This window comes from Rhinopithecus roxellana, chromosome 2, assembly GCF_007565055.1.
Source record: "Rhinopithecus roxellana isolate Shanxi Qingling chromosome 2, ASM756505v1, whole genome shotgun sequence".
Taxonomy (NCBI): Eukaryota; Metazoa; Chordata; class Mammalia; order Primates; family Cercopithecidae; genus Rhinopithecus; species Rhinopithecus roxellana.
The window spans coordinates 128,055,393-128,079,891 of record NC_044550.1 but is presented as its reverse complement, the minus strand read 5'-3'; the positions used below and the strand labels follow the sequence as shown (position 1 = coordinate 128,079,891).

The 24,499-nt window shown below is 35.6% G+C and overlaps 1 protein-coding gene across 1 annotated transcript in view; it reads right to left on the bottom strand.

Moving 5' to 3' along the window:
* Window positions 1-24,499, bottom strand: part of FRYL (FRY like transcription coactivator) — a 296,971-nt gene that overhangs the window by 35,829 nt on the left and 236,643 nt on the right. The window contains 15 exon segments of the mRNA XM_030919519.1: window positions 1-120; window positions 2,947-3,144; window positions 6,357-6,497; window positions 7,526-7,696; window positions 11,778-11,875; window positions 12,161-12,768; window positions 13,832-13,926; window positions 15,600-15,790; window positions 16,609-16,730; window positions 17,903-18,107; window positions 19,423-19,608; window positions 20,529-20,632; window positions 21,301-21,451; window positions 22,424-22,536; window positions 23,342-23,426. Of these exon segments, the coding sequence (XP_030775379.1) occupies window positions 1-120; window positions 2,947-3,144; window positions 6,357-6,497; window positions 7,526-7,696; window positions 11,778-11,875; window positions 12,161-12,768; window positions 13,832-13,926; window positions 15,600-15,790; window positions 16,609-16,730; window positions 17,903-18,107; window positions 19,423-19,608; window positions 20,529-20,632; window positions 21,301-21,451; window positions 22,424-22,536; window positions 23,342-23,426 (2,588 nt within the window).

Below are 24,499 nucleotides of genomic sequence, written 5' to 3'. Positions count from 1 at the left end.
GTTAGAATTAGAACCAGAAGAAGTTGAGGAAGTACTTCTAGTGACAGCAATAACTTTCGGTTTCCCATTTCTTCCAGCTGCACTGGGCTGATCACCATATTTGTTTCCAATAATTGGTGTCTACACAGAAACAAAATGTCAGTGTTTGCCTCAAATATTTCAACATAAAAGAAACTTAAAAGGGTTAACAGTGCACCTATATTTTTTACAAACAAAAAAACAACATGAGGAGAGAAATAACTTTGCATGAGGTAGATGTTAACAAAGATCAAAGGTAATGATATATACATTTTTAATCAAGAGGCTTTATTAGAAATAATAATTTTACATCTGAGGTTATCAGAAAGCTTATTCCTATTTTAAATATAATCTGCATTCTTTAAAAACCACCACCTCCACCTTCCCCCATCACAATTATAAAATATACCCAAAACTCGGAAAATATAAAAAAGATTTATATTTTAAATATAAAATCATCTGTTTTCTTACCACTCAGACTTAATATTTGTTAAATTTTGGCACTTTTCCAATGCATATTGTTAAGTATGCCTCAGCAATGTGGTTTAGCAAATACTGAAGATAAGTAACAAAAGAGGAACATTTCTATGTAGATTCTTACTACAAATCTGATGTGTAATACTTCCAAAATTTATTTCAGTAAAAATTCTATGATAATCAAAAACTCATTTATATTTGACTTTGTAAAGTGTTTTAAATTTGCAATTGAAAATAAAATTCAAGCTCATCTGCATGTCATACGAGTCCCTTTATACTCAACTGATCATCCTTCTTCTCCCTAGCCTCAAATATGACCACTTCCCCCTCTCTGAACTTCACACAGCAGCAAAACTGAGCTTGCTCTTGTTTTCCAAACATACCATGCTCTTTTATAGACCCCTGTTTTAGCTTATGTTGCTCCTTTGCATGGAATATCCACTAAGTAAACTTCTAATCATCTTTTAGTGATGACTCCAGACTTCTAAGGAGGCCTTCTCTTCTACCACCACCTCTGTGTAATCAAACTTGGACAGTTAACATGCTGACTGTAAACTGTTTATGTGCCTGACTTCCCTACTACACATGTATCCATTGGACCATGTGTGATTGCCTCTATACCTCTGCTGTATCTCCAGTGCCTATGCATGGCAGGTACTGAGGAATTTTTGATGAAACAAACTGAAATTAAGTATACGAAATGTTTTGAGAATTTGCATCACTGCTTCAAATAACATAATTAAGTTATACGATCAATTTCTGAATCAGAAGGAAAAGAAAAGCCAAGCTTCTCTATCATATTCCCATGCTATTATACATACATCTTGCTAGAAATTCTCAGATATTATTAACTAAAAAATTAGTAACAAATATGCTTTCTATATAAAAAAATAAAGTTTAGGATAAATTCTAATGCCAAGATTAAACTGCGATAAAACATTTATCTATATAATTCTAAACAACAAAAAAGTAAGTGAGCTTCAATTTTTAATCTTTCTCAACCTTACAATACTTGATCAATAACTTCCTTCTTGAAAAGTTCCTCCCTTGGCTTCTGAAAGACCGTTTCAATGGCACCAAGGCACCAAGAGTGGGCTCAGGTGTCAAGGGAAAAAAAATTGGGACTCTCAGCAAGGATGAAAAATTGTTAAATGAGATTTTTATTAATATGCAGCATAGCCAGGCTCCAGGGTTCCTTCCAGACTGGTGGCCCCTGCTTCTGTCTAGTCCTAAAATATCCAGTTTCTCAGGTTTCCTTTAGTTGTTGCCTTCTGTTCTTTTTAGTTTTCCTTCCATGGTTTCAGCCATCCACTTACACAAGACTGAAACCCTTAATTTGTTACTTCCACCCAAGTTTTCCTCTAAAACTTCAGATCCCAAAATTTAATTGACCACCAGGCACCTCCTTTAGTATGTTTCTGGGTCACTTCTGAGTCAACATGTCCAAGAGGGAACTCATTGCCTTCTCCTTCCTTGCTGTAAGATCTGTTCCTGCAATTCCACTCTCTTGAATGGTGCAACATTCATCTACCTGTCAAGGCCATTCATCAAATCCTTGATACCTCTTCCCCACTTTCCCATTAAATCCCATCAGTTACTTCCTTGGTCTTTTTGTAAACCATCTCTCTTCCTTCTTCATTATCCCTGCAATTGTCTTGGGACAGTCCCATATTATCTTTTGCCCAAATTCTTCTAACAGATTCCTTACCAACTGTCCTCTCCTCCTCCCTGCTCTATTTTCTATGCTATGGCTAGAGTGATCCTCCTAAAACACAAACCCTAATATGCCAACTAAAAATCCTTTAAGAGCTCCTGCTGGTTTAGATAAAACCAGCTTGTTACTATGAAATGCAAGATCCCCATGAGCTTGCCCCTTCCTATGCCTTCAGCCTCATCTCTCATCACACTCTAATTGCATTTTTTTGAACTCTGTGACCAAGGTATGCTGTAATACTTGGAAGTGTCCAGAACACCACTCTTTCTCATACTTACAAGCCTTCATTCACATATTCTCCATTTCTTTGCGTTTAACCTACCCTCTCCAAACTGCCATAGGTGCCTGTCTAGGATTACTTGTCTTTCAACATTCAGCTCAGATGTTGACTCCTTTCTGAAACCACTCCTTTAGATGGATGCTACATATTCCCCAAGCACTTTTAATTTATTCCAGCCGAGTGTTGATCACAATGTTTAGTTGTTAAGCTAAACACTGTTGGGAAGCTAAGTTGTGACATTTCTTTTAGATGGGGAATATACAGTCTGTTTCCCTAACAGACAGTAAGCTTTCTAACAGTAGGCCTTCCCCTAAACCCCACTTTGTTGTTCATAACAGCTATCATATTGTCTAACACTGGGTATGAGCTCAATCAATGTTTGTTGAATGAAAGAATGAATAAATAAACAAATGAAAATTCCTAGTAGAATATCTTCATCAATTTCTGAGCATCTTACCTCAGATATATCGAAATGAAAATCTAAGGTCTTCCCAGGCAACTCCTTAGAAACATTATTAAAAATTTTAGTGAAGGATATTTCAGGAGAACCTGTATCTCCTCCATAGGTCTTGGGGATATCACTGGGTACGACAAGACTCGCAGAGCGTGACACCACCAGCTTTAATATGTTAAGGGCTTCCTTCCAGTAAGGACTCTGGTTTAAAAAATAATTGACACGTAAAAGTTACAAATGCACATTCAACTAAGAATAACAATTTACTGTACACCATGAAAATATTATTTCTACAAAAATGCTTGTAAAAATTACTCATTTTTAAGATCCTTAATGAAAGGTCTGAGTTACAAAAGGAAAGAAAACACAAGTTATTATTTGTACTGTTAGATTTATCAGATACCGTATGTGTAATAATGCTACCCAACTGAAATATCTTGCTTTTCTCTCAATAAGTGCTTTGTAATTATCATTAATTTGGACAGACTAATACAGTAACTTGGCAGTAGTATTAAACAAAAGATTTATATATACATCAACTTATAGGTGAATGAAGTTTATAGCTTTGAGACTCTAAAATTTAAGTATTTTAAGACTTTGCAGATAAAAATTTTTTAACAAATACCTTCCTTTTTAGACATAAAAATATTAAAATACTAAAATACAGTTAAGACTTTTTTTCTTGATGGCCCAGGCCCCAAATACTGACAGTAGATACCATGCTAAAGTGATGTTCTCAGGGATTACTGAGTTGTGTAGGGTGAGGTTTTTTTTCCCTACATATTTTGGCTATTTAAAAAAAAAATTTCTGCTTGACTTAGTTTTGTATATTCCTACCAATAAAATCTAGGGATGATTTATGAGATAGATGTACATGTAGAGAAGAGTCAATGTCTGATAAAGAATTTATAGTATCTTTCTTTTACCACCCACTGAAAAGGATACATAGAAAAAACTACTTCTTATTTAGGGTACCAAAAATCACATCTCAACCTTGTATTATATTATACATATTCTTTCACAGCTGATATCTGAGGAAAGAAAAATAACCATTAAGACATCAAAAAAAGGAAGTGAAAAATCTCTGGCAGAACTGGGCTATCCAATTGAGTTCGTAACATCTTGCTATGAAGACACCTAAAACACAAAATACTTGATAATAAAAAGGTCTACATGATACTGTGACATTTTAAGAACAGCACTGTAAAAAGTAGTTTAAAGGCCAGGAGCAGTGGCTCACAGCTGTAATCCCAGTACTTTGGGAGGTCAATGTGGCAGATCACTTGAGGTCAGGAGTTTGAGACCGGCCTGGCCAACGTGGTAAAACCCCATCTCCCCTAAAAATACAAAAATCAGCTAGGCATGGTGGCATGTGCCTCTAATTCCAGCTACTTGGGAGGCTGAGGCAGGATAATCCTTGAACCCAGGAGGCGGAAGTTGCAGTGAGCCAAGATCACACCTCGGCACTTCAGCCTGGGCAACAGAGTGAGACTCCATCTCAAAAAAAAAAACAAAACAAACAAACAAAAAAGTTTATATTTAACATAATCATGACCAAGTAGAAATAATGATCACTTTTTTCTGACAGAAATAATTACTATCTCTGGGCATCATGAAATGCTAAACTTTAAGATGTTTTCATAAATTATATTGCTGGTTGTGTTTAAACGTAAAAGATTATCAATAATTCAATTCTGTGAAATATTCAGTTGTTTAATAGAGCACAAGCCAGCCGCTGTGATGAGCCATCAGCTAAACATGATCTTGATTCACACATTTACAAGGAAATCTGGAAAAAAAATTAAGTCAACATTTTAAAATCAGGAGATTTTACAGAAAAATGTAGATTTCCAGCTTCTCTTAAAATGAGAAGTCTGGCCACACTGGACCCATATTCTAACATGAAAACCACCAGGGGAAGCTAAGTTGTGTTGCTTCTTTGAGATGGGGAGTGTGCAGTTCACTTAGCCACAAATCTATGCTCCTTCTGGTTACCTGCTTGTCCACTGGCAAGTTGAGCTTGTGGTTCTGAACATAAGAAATGTACCTATGGTTCATAAGGTAGTAAATTCAATGTGGTATATGTTTCTATGTGAAATATAGCAAATATTTTATAAGTTTTTTTCTTTAAGGTTTAAGAAGAAAAGAGAAATCTGCTTTAGAAAGAGATATAATTGCTATCTGGTAAAGCCTCACTCATTGAAGGGTTATAAGCCACAAGATAAACAGGGCCACCAGAAAATCTTCCGTTTTTTGGATATCGGCAATCACTGATTTTCAAGGGAATGTTAGAGGTAATCTGGATTACATAACTGAATCACTGAAAACATTTTAATACAGTTTTATTGCTTTCAGATATGAACTAGAATAAATTCCTTGCCAGCTAAGTATATCCCATTCTAAGTTTTGCTCTAGTGAATGCAAACATAACTGGAGTATAAACACAACATATTAATCTATTAAGGTTGTTAATGAGCTTGTTCTCTTTGGTGAGTTGTATCCATCCTACTGATCTGCTCAGCAATGACTTTCTTAACTGCTAGCTCAAACTGACAGCTTAACTGTCAGTTCAGTGAAGACCAGGCCGACTTGTCAGTGAAAATACAGTGAAGACCAGGCCGACTTGTCATCATTTACATTTAAATCAAGTTTAATTTTCCACTTTTTAAATATCTGGCACTTTTTATTAGACACACAAAAAAATCTCTAAAATGCAAACTCTTTAAGGAGGTTTTCTGTTTCTAAAAGTAGTGTATGCCTACTATGTAGAATCTCGTTAAAACAGAAAGGTGTGAAGAAAGAAAGAACAATGAGGCCAGGTGCAGTGGCTCATGCCTGTAATCCCAGCACTTTGGGAGGCTGAGGTGGGCAGATTACCTGAGGTCAGGAGTTCGAGACCAGCCTGGCCAACATGGCGAAGCCTATCTCTACTAAAAATACAAAAATTAGCTGGGTGTGGTGGTACATGCCTGTAATCCCAGCTACTTGGGAAGCTGAGGCAGGAGACTCGCTTGAATCCAGGAGGCAAAGGCTGCAGTGAGCCAAGACTGTGCCACTGCACTCCAGCCTGTGCAACAGAGCAAGACTCCATCTCAAAACAAAAACAAGAACAACCAATGAGTCACAGTCCTAATTGCCAGAGTTTTGACTGCTGCAATGTGAATATGCATTCCTTCCAGTCATTACAGAACATTATAGAAATTGTTAATATGAAAACTAGAAATTATACTAATTCAGATTCTGGTTTTTGTCACTTATATTGAGAACATTTTGCATACTACAGATATCCTGAAAACATTATTTATGGTTGAACCACTTCCCTATTCTTCAACACTTAAGGCACTTCCAATATTTTGTGATTATAAATCATTTCGAGATGAACAATGTTATATGTAAGTTTTGTGGTCACTCACCTGTACGTATTTGCCAATAATCTTTATGATCTCCAGATTAAACTGCTTGGCTGGGGCTGCAGACAGGTCAACATGACTCAATAGACTATAAATAATCTGTAGTAATGACTGCTGCATACTGGACAATCCTTTTTCTAATAGCTAAAAATAATATTAAAAGTAATATTAAAGTATACTTTAATCAGGTTGAATAAAAACTCAATATTTACATTTAAGAGGCAGAAAAACATAGATTTAGCCTATGAGTTTACAGTTAGGTGAATTAGAAATCTAGAGACTAATAAAGTGAAAGGGAGTGTCTATTACTGTTATTTTTCCTTGGTTCAGAAAGCAGAATTAGACCATAACTTTTCATCTAAATCACGGTGTTTTACTTCCTTAACTAATTTAAAGGTATTACTTTATTATAAACTGACAAACATTTTCAGTGACTAGGAATCTCTTGCTTTTGACTTTTTCTTTGTGCCTATCTACTTAGTAATTTACTTTTCTGGGCATAAAGATACTTCTTAGGCATCAAATAGATACTAACTTTTTGTGCTATTCTAGGGCTACTTTATCATCCATTTTTTGCTTCCTATTTAAAATAGGAAGCAAATATATCATAAAAATAAAAACTTTTCCAGAAGAAATACTTTTGTATGCTATAATTATTATTCTAGAAAAGATTTCTAAGCTAAAACCTAATTTTGTAAAAATAAAAATTATAACCATTCTCTATGATCAGGACCACTAAAAACCCATTTTCCATTTTTAAGTAGGTAAAGTGTGTATTATTTTGAGTTTCATGTCACTTAAGGACAGTAAATAAGGATATAAACACTGGACATGGAAAAAAAACCCCACCTTTATAAAAACTTCTTTTACACTTGAAAGGAAGTACTTACATTTTTATCTTAAAAAATTGTTAACTATATTGACTCTCAGACAATTTGAGTATCAGTTAATATCACTGCTGCTTCTGCAGATAAATCCACTTGATAAGGTGCCACAGAGTAGTTTAAAAAATTATATATATATATTTATATATATGTAAATATTTACGATATATATTAACTACATATATAGTAATATATAGTATTTGCTATATATATAGTAAATATATAGTATTTACTATATATATAGAGAGAGAAAGAGAGTAAATAAGAAAATATTTTAGGTAAATTTACCTCTGCAAGATAAGTCACAAGATTAAACGTTGTATCTGAGAAGGAGTCATGCAGGTATCTGCACACAACATTGATCCAGTTAGAACAGTCTCTGGAATATGTGTGTGTACTGTACAAACTCATCATGTGTGCCAGATTGACAAGTGTTGGGCATTTTTCTTCTGCACAAACCTAGAAAACAAATAAAATTATTTCATTCACCTAAAATAAAGACACAAGTTTAACTTGATTTTATGCTAAATGTATTTGCTTAATGAAATAATTTAGATGTATATTGGTTTTAATGCATTTTACTTCAATACGTTAGAAAAGTGAAATGAGAAAAAAGCACAAGGCATTCTTCAGAGACTAGTAAGAGATAATATAGAAAGAGGATTAATGTCTTTGTGGGTACTAAATAGTATGGCCTTCTTCAGTCTGAAGATCTGTAAACTGTCTCTGGCAGAAACCATGTATCGTTCTGTGAACTCGGGACATCATTTTGGAATTGTTTTGTCAAATCCAGGATGGATCAGTGCACAAGCACCTACATAGGCAGACATAACTAGGGAATTCTCAGAGAGGTTCTGAACTGCTGTGACTGGGAGGAAATGCTTCAGCCTCCAGCTGTGTCTGGGGTGTCTCAGTAGAGCAGTCAGTTGCAAACAGCCTCAACATGTGTGACATAGTCAAAGGACATCATTGGGGCTCTGATAAAATTTGGAGTCCAGAATCTCCAATGGATGACAATCTGCATGGTGGACCCCAAACTGCTTTTCAGGAAATCACCTAAAGCTGCTCTAAGATCTTGGGTCAATCTTTTAGGGGCTACTCCAAAATGTACTGACTCTCAAGTTTGTTTGATACAATGTTAAAGAATCTGAACCAACTAATGTTTGGGGGGAATTTTACTGACCTAATGCACTTCTTAGTCTGTTTCCTGGGTTATTGGTGAGGATGTTCCCTGGCCTCTCCCAGGGGATACCTGAGCTATGCAGAACTGGAAAAGGGCCATGCTACTCTTACATACCAATCTGTCATAAAAGGCTAGCCTCCTTGCCATTTCTGCTTTTAGTTTGCCTTTTCCTTGTTCTTCTATGTTACTGATGTTTTATATGTGTTTTTACAACTACCTACAGCATTTGGTAAAGAAGCTGTCCTTTTAAATATATACATCTTCAACTTTCAAATGAATATCACTAATTTTGGTAATTCAGAAGATGTTTAATAGGCTTGGAGTGCCTCAAATTCATCATCTGGACATTACCATGGAACAAGCACAAAATATAAAGGTTATGCAACGCCGTGCATAGACTATTAACCCAGTAGTACCTGGGAAGTTATTTTATAAAATCATTAAAACCAGCTGATTTCATGCAGTAGTCTTTTACCCATAAAACAGACACCAGAAAGAAAAAGAAAAAATGGGTTGGTATTTCTTATTTGCATTTCAAAATATAATAATTTAACATATGATTAAAATCACATAATTTTATAACTTCACAATTTGTTAAATTCTTTAAAACATAAAAAACTTTCCTGAAGAATAAAACATTCTTAGAGAATTCTTATATTCTTAAATAATTGTTTTAAGGAATGAGTTTTAAAAACCTATTTTTTGAAAAGGGAGAAAATTCCTTGGAATATATACTGTGCAGTTTAATAAGAGAACAAGTGACAGATTTAATTTTGGAATTTTTGAAATGCCAGGTTAAAATACGATCCAAAAAGAGTGTGTTTTATAGCAAACTTTTGTAGCATACTATTTTTGCCATAATGAATCACTAAAGAGAAAAATATTTGTCCTAAGTGTTGCCTCATTTTGAAATTCTGTGCTCTCCAAAGGCACAAACAGTAGAACTAGGGATATTTGCATAACGAAGGAGCACATAATGGCAGAAAATTACTCTTGACAGCTATAAGTGAGAGAGTAATTAAGGAACCAATTTAATTCACATCCTGCAGGTTGCTAAAAGCATACAGAGAGGGAACCTTTGTGTGCTGTCCAACAGGAAGAAAACAGACTTAAAAACAATTTATGAATCACAGAAGACCATATCTGATTTCTTAAAAACATAAAAGAAATTTGGGAATTTCCATGGCCCTACTGTGGTCATGATATCAGCAGCTCGATATTCAAGGAGCTATAACATCCTTTAGGCTAGGAGGCCACACTCCTTAGTTATCTCAGCATTTAGCAGGCAGTAATCATTTAACGCATTCCAGTTGCTACTTTTAAATGCTTCTACTTTCCTTTTTAGGGGATTTATGCCTTTTGTTTTCTTGAAACTCCCAAGTAAACCAATATACATTTCCCCCCTAATATTTGCTTTCCAACCCCTCATATAGGGAAAAAAACTTTGTTTACACAAATTTTCTAATCATGTGTCATTAAAATATTACAATGAAAGTTTAATAAATTCTGTATTACTATTAGACTTTATTAATGCAAATACAGGCAGGTGGTTTTAGATGAGTAATGATTTCCAAAAGGCAATATTTCTAATAGTCATAATTTTCACCCTCTCTTGATATTTAATGTTCTATTGGATTAGTTTAATAAAAACCAAGAATAAAAGACAACTTTTGGCTTATTTCCTCCCACCACCATTTCTATTAAAGAAATGAAGATGTTTCCATTAGCTAAAATAATGGCTCTTCTAAAATACATGCTTTTAGAATAATTATATTAAGAACCTTTCCCTATCTAATTTATTTAGAAATTTAATTGGGGATGGTGTTAAGGGCATATTTTATTAAATATTTTCATATCACTTATGAAATGTTATTTATCAAGATGTGAAAAGGTTCTTACTACTGCTAATGGGATTCATTGGGTTGCCAGTATTTTCTTTCTTTACTATGCTGGCACCTGGAGATAAATGTGCACTTAGCAAGCAGTACTGCAACCTGGGCCATGGAAAGGTGGGGGTTTTATTTGGCTTCCTGCACGCTTGCTCTTTCTCCTTGTTAATCAAATCTCAGCTTTTTAAAAAAAAATTGCTTACATAAAAAGCTTTTTCTGGGGATTTTATTTGCAGTTCTCTTACTTATCGTGCTATTCACTCACCTCCCCAAGTTCACCAAATTTCCTATTATATGTATGCTACTTGTAAATTTATATAACTCCCTCTTAGAACTGTTCGCATTTTCAGTCTGAAAAGCCTTTTTTCCTCCAGACTCAATGACTGACCGAAAAAAGTTATGAATTATATTTAAGCAAAAGGCAGGCTGTTTGAGAGTTCCTTATTGTTCTTGAGAGGGGACTACTAAAAATATAAAATGTCAAAATCACATTCTTTTAGCATTAAGGTTAAGAGCTATAATACTTTTAAGCAGATGTGAACAGATGATTTACAAAATAATATAAAATGTCAAAATCACATTCTTCTAACATCAAGGTTAAGAGTCATAATACTTTTAAACAAATGTTAACAGATAATGTACAAATAGCTACATTACTGTTTCTAAAACAGTATGATTTTTGAAGGTAAAAGAGCCAAATAAGGAAGAGAAAAAGAATGGAGTAGAGAGAGAAGATGAAGAGAAAGAGTGTTAAAAGGAAAAAAGGCAAACAAAAAGGGACAGAGAACTTTCCAAATCCTAAAATATATTATGCCCTCTTCTTCCTCAGAACCTCTGCATCTATAATTTCTTCTGCCTAGAAAACTTCAAACCCTGAACCCCACTCTTTGCCTCTCATCCAGGGATCTTACTTTGGTTATTCCTATCCATTCTTCGATAGTGATCTAAGTCAGCTTAGATATCACTTCCTCTAGCAAGACTTCTGTTTTGCGTGCTCCTTGAGTATTCTGCCACCCATACTCCCCCCGCCCTGATAAAATACCAAATCAGACTCTCTAGTTACTGTCTACTTACTTGACTGTATTCCCCATGATAAAGTACACTATCTACTTTGTTTAACATGTATTTGTAGCATCTAACCCAGTGCTCAGTAAATATTTATTTGGTAATGAATAAACGAATGAATGAGAGACAGATAGAGAGGCAAAAGTAGGGAAAAAGAGCAGAAAAAGACTCAGACTCAGAGGAGTGTTACTCTAATTAAATAATTTTATTTACTGTCATTTGAGCAGCTGTAACTTACACCATTACTATGCAAGTCCTTTATGTGCATAAAAATAAAAATTTAAATGCAAAATTCATACGGGCAGTGACAATAAAAGGATTTTTAAGAGATTTCCCCCTCCTTTAACATAGACTACAAAATAATTTCCCTATAGTGTTATCTTTCAGCATAACATTTGCTTACCTTTGCTATTCGACTAGCTGTTTCTTTGCAAAACTGAGTTGGGCTGTCAAAATGCTGGATTAAGTGAGGCAATAAGCAAAGGATGTTAAGAGGAAAGCCTATCAAAACAAAAAAAAAGCAAACAATAACCAATTTTATTGCACATTATTTTAAAAGTTAAAGGTTTTCTTTAGATGGTTCACAGAAACCATTTTCTTTTCATTTCCTGGGATACTCAATCTTCTAATTCTTCTTTGGCTTTCACCAAATAATTTAAGCTACCTAGCATATAAAAACTATGACTATTTGCAGAAAAGCAGAAATTAGTAGATTTCAAAACAAATGATTAGTTTACATTTCACTACATAAAATGCAAAGTGCTGGTGCAATTATATTAACATCACCTGACAATTGGGAAGGATCCACCAATGTATGTTTGGAGACAGAAATGAGTTTACTGAGGAGGTGCACGGTCATTTCTTGTGTAGATGCTGAGGTAAAACCCTTAAGGAAGAGCTGCTGAAGTCCTGGAAAATTAGTCCATTTCAATTTGCTTTGTACATTTTCAATCTTCTCTCGACTCTCTGATTTATCCAAAGGCAAATGGATAAGCAGTTTGTTGAGAAGCCTGAGAGCCAGGAGGTATTCATATTCATAATCTGATTCTAGTAAAGATGCTGCTATCCAAAAAATGGTGGCCATCAAGTTGGTAGGCTCAGTAGTGGACTGCACATCATACATTCCTTTCTCTCTTAGAGAGGAAAGGCTTCTAGTCCTTGCTAAACTACTGCTATGGTTTATCCGTCCATCCATTATATCCAGTGTGTTACTCCGCCGCCGGTCACCTCGTCGGTCACCAATCAAACTTAATCTCAAAGAGTTACTTCTTGCATTACTGTTATATCCCAAATAACTGCTATTATTAATGGGACTTGTGCTTAGATTGAGTTGTCCAGTGCTTTTCCTGTTAGCTGCATACTTGTTTCCCATTATAGGATCATGATATGAGGTTCTTAAAAAAGAAAGAAAAATAGATGAATGCATACCCAGTCACTTCTTTTGCTAAATTAATTTTACTTCTGAAAACACTGAAAAATAGTAACTGGTACCAGACAAATCATTTTTCAGTATACCTGACTTTGTTGAATCAAATTTCAGTTTTGCCTCCAAATTCAAACAAAATGTACAACAGTACCTTTTCTCCTGTGGCTAACAGTTTCCTTTGAGTTGAGATGAGGCTCTACTTGCTGAGAAAATTCTGCTATAGAATTCAACGTTAACAACGTTCAGCTCTGAGATTTAGGCATACATTAAGTTCAAAACTGACTTCATTTGTCTTATCCTCAAACATGATGGTCCTGATGTCCCTATTTCTGTCAATGACACTCTCTTTTCAAAAGAACTAAGCTCAAAAATTTTTGATTTCTCCTCCTCCCTCACATCCAATTTTTATTAAGAAAATATTGACTGAATGCTTTTTATGTTTGCCAGCTGTACAGAAAAGGAAGGAATGTTAGACAAGTCTTTTGAAAGAGGGGATAGATATGTAAATGGATAAATTTATAGCCTGTTAATTGCTATTATTAAAACATGCAAAAATCACTGTGAGAACCCAAAGGATGGAATAATCAGCACTATCCTGAGGGAGTTAGAAATGCTTAGCTAGGAAATGACATTTGGGACGGGACTTGAAGGACTAATCAATTCTGGGCTTTCAAGGCAGAGAAAGTGGGGAGAGAGGCTGCTGCAGGGAGAAGGAACAATATGTGAAAGGTAGGAGAGCCCTAAGGCTCCCAGGCAGCTGGGGAAGCAATAGGATGCTGAATGTGGCAGGAATGAAGTGGTGCAGCAGAAAGATCTCCAACCAGCACATTAGAAGAACAGCACTGCTAAAATCAGCACTTGAATTTTTCACAAGTCTTCACTGTCTGTGGCCCATCTCCCACAGAATGGTAATCCACATAATTTGGGTGGTATTGTGCTTACTAACAATATTAGAATTTAAAAAGTTATAGCTATATGTAGTTAGCTATTCAAGTTCTCTATATGTTAGATTGCCTGGTTTAAATTCTTACTGAGAAAGGGCAGAAAGAAGATCATAATGCTTCATGGTTTCAGCCAACGTATCAATTGCAGATTCCAATGTGAGAAGAAGCTCAATCACAAATCCCTGGAGGGAAAAAGGCAGATTTTAATTAATTATACTCTGGAATAAAGAAACTGCAATGGAGTTCCTAATGGGATTTTAAAACAGAACAAACTCTATATTATGTTACAAAATGATTAAACTCTTGAGCAACATGATCTTGCTGATTGATGCAAACTCATCAAATTAATGGTGTATAAATTGATTGTAATGGTGCCACAAATTTACTCAAAATTGCTCAGGTCAGAAATCTAGGAACCATCCTTGTTTCTTTCACATCTAAACTGAATCTACCAGCAAGTCTTGAAAATATTACTTTTGTTTGTTTGTTATTTGAGACATAGTCTTGCTCTATTGCCCAGGCTGGAGTGCAGTGGTGCAATCTTGGCTCACTGCAACCTCTGCCTCCCGGATTCAAGTGATTCTTCTGCCTCAGCCTCCCAAGCAGCTGGGACTACAGGCGTGTGCCTGCACACCTAGCTAATTTTTGTATTTTTAGTAGAGACAGGTTTCACTATGTTGGCCAGGGTGGTCTCGAACTCTTGACCTCAGGTCTGCCAGTTTCAGCCTCCCAAAGTGCTGGGATGATAGGTGTGAGCCACTGTGCCTGACCGAAAATATCACTTTTAAAATACACACTAAAAATCTGACCACTTTCCTTTACCTCCATAACTTCCCTCAATCTAAGCTACCACCATTTCAGCTGGACTCCTAACCTCCTGACCTCTCTTGCCTCCACTCTTGCCCTCCCTACAGATTTCACCCCAATGTCAGAATGAGTTTTTTAAAAGACAAATCACATCCATCACCTTCCTTCCCTCAAAATATCTGAGTAGTTTCCCATCAATTCAGAGTGAAGTCCTGCCTCTCACCAGGGCTTACTAGGCCTTACATGATTTGAGCCTACCTGCCTCATCAATTTCCTGCTACATATCCTGCAATGTATTCTAGGCGACACTGATTTTCTTGACCTTCCTCAGAAAAGCCCTCTACTGCTTCTGCCTCAGGGTCTTTGCACTTGTTAGTCCTATCTTCTTATGCCTGAAATGTTCTTTCCCAGATCGTAACAGAAACTACTTCATTTCAGTATCTCTTCAAAAATCACCTTCTCAGATGGACTATCATATGTAAAACAATTCCTTCTCCTTTAATCTTATCATCTTACTATTTTCACAACATTATCAGTAGGATAAATTATGTTATGTATAATTGGAAGACTAAAGGTTTGTTTCCTTCAATAGAATATGAGTTCTAGAATGTCACGAACTTTGTCTCATTCATCACTGTATCCCTGATGTTTATAACAGTGTTAATAAAATCATTTGTCTGTACAAACTGAAGTTCTCTAGTTCAATAGTTCACTTATCTTAAAAAATAAAATTCAACGTTCCACTTTACATTTAAATTTACCTTCCTATCTTTTTTACCTTATGATCATCCCAGGTTAATATCTGGAGGGGGGCACTGTGTGAGTGGGCGAGCTTTTTCTGATAGGCACTAGAACAGTTGATTTAATTAGTAGGTTATCAGATATAAATGATAAAATTAGCTTTGGCTCTTAATTCTTTGCCTGCTCAACATCTGACTATAATTCTAGATGCCCATTATCTTGCTCTAGCTATAGCAATCTATATTGACAATAAATCCTTGACAACTAGTAGCTGCTCAATAACTGCTGAAACAATATAAGGAAATACCTGTGCATCTTCTCCTGGATCCCCTACAGTTTCTACAAGTCTGGAGAGAACATCAGAAAGTGTAGTTGCAGTCAGAGGCTGCTTTAGGGCCCTGAAAATCTGAAAGGATCTCCCAGCATAGTGTCGAGAAGAACAGGAAAGTGCTGTTTGCAGAGCAACTTCACTAAGATGATGTTCCAAATGAATTGCTTCTGTGAATGCGAAGGAAACAAGTAGGTTGTTCTTGTTCTTTAGAATACTATCGGGGTTATAATCAGAAGTGAATCATTTTAAAGCTAGTAGCTAGCACACTACCTAGCAAACCAGACTGGCACTCACATTTTATAAGTCAATGCTTTTTCTTTGATTAAACTCCATTTGCATTTCAGATGACCCTTTAATCTTTACAGAAGCAATGCTTGAGACCAGGGTTTCTCAACCTTGGCACTACTAACCTTATAAGCCAGAAAATTCTTTGTTGGAAGGGCTGCCCTGAGCAGGGTATGATGTTTAGCAGTGTCTCTGGCCTCAACCCACCATATACCAGTAGTAACCCCTTGCTCCTAACCCATAATTGTGACATTGTCTCTAGACATTGCCAAATGTCCCCTAGTTGAGAACCACTGCTCTAGATATATACAATTTGACTATGATTTTCAGAATGTGTTAATTTTACATTACTGAAGACTGTACCAGCACAAAATTTTTTTAAGTTTCCCATTTCTATATATGTCTGTTTAATGTAATTTTTTTCATAATACGCAATTGTATTGTAATTTTATGATGCCATCAAACACAAAACTAAGGAGCCCAGCATTTCATAGACAGCATTCTCATTTTTAAGTAACTTAATTTTTCTTCAGTGAAAACAGATCTGTTATCATTAAAAAATTAAAAAAGAAAACGTCTAAAACTTTTAGACGTATCACAATATCAACTATTAACTTTTTGCGAAGCATTATCAGAAACTGGCATCACATTAAAATGTCACTAACATTAAATATTATTTAAAATATTTCTTAAAAGATACCTGAGCTTGACTGCTTAAAAACAGAAACCACATGTTTCAAAAATGTAGTTAACTGTTCAGCACTCTTTATGCTAGGATTCTTGGCAGAAACATCCTCATGGTTCCAAAGGGGCCCTCTTTTTCTGAAAACAGAGAACAGATGTAATTTCCTTGGATTTTCACTTGTGATTAACAGTTGTACTCACACTTGCCTAAATTACGCCTTCACAATTAGAAAGGATGGTAGTTGAATAAATAGGTCACAGTCTACTACTACTGCTTAGGCACATGAATATGTAATGATCTACAGCAAGGAGAGAAAGATCTCATTTCAGTGTCTACCATTACACCAGTCAAATTCTCTCAGAGGTAGTAGAAAAAGATGTCAACTTTTGCCAAGTGAGAAGCATATTGGTTACTGCTTATGTGTTCCAGGTCAAAATATAATCTGTATTTACACTGTAATGCAAATAAAATAATTTGCTGGTGAAATGCAATGAGAATAATTTACTAGCTAAAACTACAGGGAAAGTTTAGGGCAGAATAAGGTCCCCTTGATTCTTTCTTTAAAATGACTTTGTGTTCTCGGCCACCACCTCGGTTAAGCTCTTTATTAACATAGGCCCAAAGTGCCCTGAGAACCTGCTACGCACTGCTTCTGGTTCCTTCCACCTCTAATGCATCCTCCACACTGTTATGGGGCTGATTTTCTCCACATATTTATAAAATGCTGCCTCCCACTGTCCCCCCAGCTTAATGAGTTTCTATATAATCTACAACCTTATGGCCTGGGCTTCATGGCCCTCCAGTTTGAACTCTCCCAAGCTTTCCAGAATTGTCTAGAACAACTCTCTTTTCTCTGCATTACAGTCAGAGTGGATTCCTCACCATTTCCAAACACACGGTTTTCTTGTGCTCCTGTGATTTTGTTCTTGCAATGGAATACCATGCCCTTTCTCCCACCTATATTCCTTCTCTACTTATTGAGCCTTGCAAAGAGTAGACCATAAATAAATATTTGATGATTGAATGATAATGTAGCTAATAAAAGTTAAATATATATTCAGATAATACTGCATTCTTTTTGGGCATAAAATAGCCAGATACGATTAAAGTCCTTCCGAGGTAATAACTGCACTGGCACAAAAGAAGAATCTTTGATTGCATCCTAATTTTCAAAATACTGTGCAATACAAACCTGTGTATTTCACATCAATGGCATTTCAGAAAACAAAAATATGGCTCGTAATACCTGACCAATGAAAGAATGACTTAACACATACACTGCTGGGATGCTAAGAGCTGCCAATGTTACCTTGAGGTAATGAATTCCATGAGGGTTTTGACTTTTCCATCCTGCTCCACTGAGATGTCAACCTCATTGAGGATAGTGGTGTGCAGATGTGAAATGGCAGCACTGTTATTTCCTAAGCTGATACTAGAAGAGGTAGAACTTGAGCTAAGCCCTGAGTCAGTCATAGGGGAGGGCTGGTAATCAGGTATAAAATCGTTAATGCCTGCTGAAAGAGAAAGATCGTCATGAATACCTAAAACATGAAAGAATCTCACAAAATACCTATAGAATTAAACTGTCATTCCTTATAGACTCTATGGGACACATGAGGAAATCTGTCAGTGCAAGGTGATATGAATCTGTGCTCCTGCTGATCCTCATAAACATCAAATTACAGCAAGTAAGTTTTGGGGCAAACATCGTTTCACAGCTTGAAAACTTAGCAATTTGGATGTACTGTGCAGTCCTCTGCCGCCATCTGCTGAAGAAACTTGCAAGTGGCAGTTTCCTAATATTTTGGCATATTTTGTCAACATTGCTTGTCAGTCACATTTCTACAACATGAACTGATTTTTAACTTTTTATGGAAAATTTTCTATAATTTTTGATCCATTTTCATTGCAGAAAGAATCATCTATCTGAAATACACATAGTGCGTCAATTATTTTTTAAAAAACTGTTAAAAGGTTATTACTAATGCCCATATTTACAAATTGGTAAGAGAAGCCTTAAAAACAAACAAGCTATGGAATTTTGAAGAATGGTGCCTTAATACAAAAAGGCAGTAAACTTCATTCCATTTTTCTTTCAATCATAGTTTTAAAAGGCTAATAAGTTTCCTAATAACTGTTTCCTAACTATAGGATTTTAAACAAGTAACAGAGTTTTAACTAGCTTTAAAATTCATGACCCTGTATCTGATACTGTATGATTAGAACAAAAAAAGGTTGTTTTATTTCAATTTCAAAAAAAGTTTCTAGATCACCTGTCACTAGCCTGATGGTACTGATGAATGAAAGAAATAAGTTAGAGTTATAGGATACAGGAAACTATACCTTAAAAGTAAAAAAGAAAAATTAGCATTGACAATGAAATAAACCAAATTAAGTCTCATTAATTTGGACTTCACTACTTCAAAATGTATGTTTTTAATGCAGTAAATATAATCACGTGAATAACAAAATTTAAAATGCCTTACTTTATCAGTTTTCAGATCCTGCAAATAAGAGGAATCTAATACAAGCTCAACATCTTTTTTGTAATTTGTCCTCAATATTAAGCACTGTTTCATTATGTCTTCAACTTCATATTCATAACTTAACTCTTGTGTGATAAAGATCCTTCAAGGTAATGCAGATTCAATTATTTCAGATTTGCTCCCTTCTTTTATTAGTAAATAATTTAAATGGTACTTAAAATAATACAACTACATTTTAAAAATGAATAAATTTCAACTTTTATTCAGTTGACTTTCTCTAATGCAGGATTCCAAATTAATAAAGTATAATTCTACTTGCAAATTGTACTTTTAAAGCAAATACCTGTGAAATTATAATCTAAGTGTGCAACTTGTTTGACTGTAAGCACCCTGGGCTCATTAAACTCCTTGTTCCTGAGAAGGACAGAAGCAACAGTTCGGATGTTACTTTTGGGTCCCATTACTATTAATAAGTGCAGAAGAAGGCGTTTACAATGTTCATACACCTCAGGGTGGCAGTGGTCAAATCCTAAAAAGGACAGTAGAAAAACATTATCAATAAAGAGAAATAATGAGTATTCTTACTATCAAACTCACATTTTGCAGAAAAGGAGGGATTATATGAAAGATTTCAAGGAAGGTGACATATTATATGGTTTTTTTTATTGTGCTAGAGTTCTTATATGCTTTTACAATAGCCTATTGTCTTATAGTACTAGGGAGACTCAAGATAAGTTTAAATGTGTTTCATGTCTAAAATTTAGTGACCTCCTAAAAATTATTACTGTTACATAACACAAAAAATTCATGGAAATGAATTTTTTTAAAAGGCAGGCTTTTTTGTGTACTTAGCACGTAACAGAAAGTACATGATTAACTGAAGGAAGGATGTAACACACCAACAGTAAGTGTGCACATCAGGAAAATTTATAAGGAGATGGCTATTTGGACTTGCTTCAGGAAGCCAATCCTATAAGCATCAAATGTATTATAGATATGATAGATTCCTCATGTTTGCTACAGAAGGCATGATGGAGTTTCAGCTGTAATAATCAGGCTATCCAATAATCCAATTCTTTTGGGAAATACTTAGAACCTATTTCAACTTTTCATTCACTCTGAAAGTTTCCAATCCCCAGAGGTAAGTTAATTTGACTCTTGCCACAGCCACAGAATTTTTCCTCAGTACAATATATATGTGTTTGCGTGTGGGCAGGCGAGGCCATAAGATAGGAATAGGAATGGGGGGAATAGACATGTTTGTTTGTGGTTAGAAGAGGTGCCACAAATAACTCCCCAAGAGACCAGAGGAATCATAATGAAAAGTGTCATGGAAATAACATAAAAATAACAGGAAACAGAAACATGTAAAAACTGTCATAAAACCATACTGCTTTTAAATTATCATAAAAATATAAAATGAAAGAATTAGAACCAAATATTTATTACCTATAAAAATTGCATGAAGAAGAAGATGCAGGTAGCTTCCCCATTCCACCTTCACACTATGATCAATGATCAGATCAGTCAAAAGGATCACTGCTATGTTACACCTATGACAAATAAGAGTTTCATTAACGTTTTACTAGATCCTGGTAAACCTAGAGAGAATTTGGTACAAAATTACTTGAAGATTTTAATATCACATTTCATGGAAAAATACAACTTATCCAGGAAAAAGGAGGAAAAACAAATACAGCTGAAGAAAACATTAACCATTAAGTTAAAGAGATAGAACAGAACATAAGGGCTAAGGGCTCCTTGAACTCAGGAGCCACATTTTCCTCATCTTTCAACCTTGAGACTTAGCACACTGCTTGCCACAGTAGGTGTTCAATATATGTTTGGTGCATTAATACATTTTGAAAGAATGCAGTAATTGCTCTATTGTGATTTTGCTAAGTAGAATTCAACTCGATGCAAAATAATAGTGCCTACCATAGGAAAGCCATATTTTTTAGATGTAGTAACTGGGTCCCAGAAAGGTCAAGTAACTATGCCAGACACCCAGAAAAGCAGCAGCAGAATTAGATTTAATAATATTAATTTTATAAAGTTAGAACTCTGAGTTTTTCAGATTTCTTAGAACACACTGATCTATGTTGCAGTATCTCCATAAAGAAGATTGCTTTTATTCTGTGTTGTCAGATAGCACAAAGAAAGCCGACAGTGTTCAGCAGCAACTTGGTGCATATGTAAAAGGAATGACGCTGTAGTCCACCTGTGAAGAGGTAATCCAGGTGATGACGTTTCAGGCACGTAATCCACCAGTGGTGACCAGCAGCCTCCAGCTGGTGGGAAGGGCAGTGGCTCTCCTTGGTTATGCTCCATCACTTTCAGTCGCCAATTAGAATAAAGTGGCATTGAATCACCTATCAAGATAAAATGATCTCATTTTCTACACCATCTAATTTCTGCCAATATAAGCAAACTCTATTAAGATCCCAACTATTTATATAGTATTAGAAAGTGATAAAAAAAATTTCCCCCTATTTCAACATATGTTTGCTAGGAAAATCTAGGAACAAATATTATCAAATTAAGCAAACCAGGGAGAGGGAGAGAGAGAGAGATCAATTTAGGTTCCACTCTGTACGTCAAAGCAAAACTATATTAACACTTCATCGTGATTCCATCAGTGATGTTCAAGCCAGGAGATCACATTATTGGAGAAGCTGCCTTGTAACAAAGGGCCTTCTGGTAAGTTAATTCAGTTCTAAATATCCTGAGATAGGGCCAGCACAGCTCCATCTTGAAAGGAACTCTGCTCTACCACAGTGGGGCTGCGGGGTGCAATAAAAAATGTCAGGAAATGTGAATTCTGTGTGACGTGGGTAAGTCACTTAACCTCTCTGGACCTCAGTTCCATCATGTGCAAAATGAGGAGATTGGACCAGATCATCTTCAGTGTCCCTTCCCAGTCTGAAAGCCTGTGCTTCTATGACACCCTACCTTAACGTTATAGCGAAACTTGGGTAGATTATTCACTTTGCAATTGCCAAGGGACAATCTTTTTAGGAAAATGTGAATCCATGCAGAAGGAGCAATCCTGCTAAAAAAAATCAGCCATGTTTCCAGTATTTGTTCTATGATGTTTCCTGAGAACCAGTTCTTACGTTCCTTCTGATTTATCTATAGGAAACCTGTGCTTTAAAAAAAATTTCACCCAATTACGTTGCTTCTTAAAATCAAGATGTTTCAGATTATGTTGGAACACCACTAGTGGCAGTTAAATACGCTTTTTAAAAACAATTTACTGAAAAAATATATATTTATTAACGTTAATGTAATTAACAATACACCTCACCCTTATAGTTATATTAAAAACGTTTGGAATTTATTACTTTTTTCTTCTTCATAAGATCCTCCAGAGCTGCTACTGTATCGGGATTCTAGTCTGTGATGTTGCCGATTCAAATGACTGTTTAGTCCACTGTAAATGTCCAGGTGCACATAGCTATGGGAATGATCACTGAAGTTAGTCACAGTTGACGGTGCAATGGTATTTATACTTTATGTTTCACTTTCTATATTTAAAAAAGGAGGCCAGATGCTGCCATGGTTCAAGCCTGTAATCCCAGCACTTTGGGAGGCCAAAGCAGGCAGATCGCGAGGTCAGGAGATCGAGACGATCCTGGCTAACACGGTGAAAGCCCATCTCTACTAAAATACAAAAAATTAGCCGAGCGTGGTGACGTGCACCTGTAGTCCCAGCTACTCGGGAGGCTGAGGCAGGAGAATTGGTTGAACCTGGGAGGCAGAGGTTGAGCTGAGATTGCACCACTGCACTCCAGTCTGGCAACGGAGTGAGACTTCGTCTCAAAAAAAAAAAAAAAAAAAAAAAAAAAAAAGACACAGTACACAAAATATTAACAAAAGTTTACTATGATATGTATTAATTTCCACCTTATAATCCAAAAGCTTAAACTTTTAATCAGCTATTTCTACCTAAAATAATATTCTGGCATATAAAACAGGTGGAGTAAATACCATTCATATAGGTCTAAAACTTTAAGCAATACAAAAAGTGACTTACCATATACCACCTATTTATACATTAGAGCATATAAAAAAATCTAGCAGGATAGCATCTTTAATGTTGAAACTCTCAATGTGGAAAGTTTCCAGCATTGAATTATATTTTTTTCACTTGAATTTTAACGCAACAACATCCACATTTCAATGCAGAAAATATCATTTATTCCGATGACAACCAGTATCTGTCAAACTGAACAGCTAATAAAGAACAAAGAAGTACTTACCTCTCTTCAATATTCTCTTTAATGGGCTTATTATCAGGATTGCCATCTGTGGGAGCTACCATTGTATTGCTACTGGAAGTAGTTCCTGTAATCAAAGACAAAGCAGTACTCGTGAATCTACAAACCTGGAATAACCCAATAAGAACAAAAGATCTCAAATTATAGATATCAAAACTTAACTAAAATGAGAGCAAAGTCATTTTAAAAAAGGAATGTACTCATAATTACCAAAAGGGAAAGGAGACAAGACGAACAAATTTTTGGATGCTAGAATACAAATGGACAATAAGTAATTAAGTGTTAAGAAGGCTGAATCCAAAGGTGGTGGTGGGGGAAAATCAAGAAGCTGCCATATTTATACTGCTGAACTTCCAAAAGGCTCAGGGACGAGTAGCATCAAGAACCTCCGGAAACAGGGGTTGAAGGTGGTGCTAAAAAATAGGAAACGTGGCTGAAAGTCAATCTATTTTAGAAGTAACTGGTTCCCCAAATCTACTTTCTTGCCTCTTGCAGCTGGGTGGCTGTCTTTCCCTACTTCTAGAAGTCTTTTCTGATGAAAATCAGAAGATTCCTGAACTAGGGCACGCCACATACTCCTGAAAGAGGAGGCACCTTACAAAGAACAGGGGCATTAAATGAAATGAAAATGTACAGGCTAAAATTTGAGACTGCACCCCCAGCTACATCCTTCTCACCCCACTGGGCTTCCAGAAAGTTTGAAGACTGTGTATATGTGTGTGTATAAATATATACAATCCAAAGGGGTGTGTGTATATATATTCACAGACACACCCTCTGTTGGCAAATGACTAGAAAGAGTTTTCTCTGGGGAATCTGATAAATCTAGGAGAAAATACCTACAGACATTGGCTTCACTGAAATCACGGTACAACAAAGGACACAGTCAACAAGTTCCATATATGCTTATAGAACTTATTTTTTTTTTTAATATCCTACTCTTTATGAAAAGACAGATCTAGAATTGGTAGGCTTTTGAGAAAAGTTTTATCAAGACAAAACAGCAATGTAGAGAAAATGAAGACTTCTGCTGGGAGAAGAAAACTTTGTAATTGTATCAGATACGAAACAACACGCCAACCATGAAACAAGAATAGGATGCTACTTTAAAAAATTATAATTAAATGAAACTTTGGAATT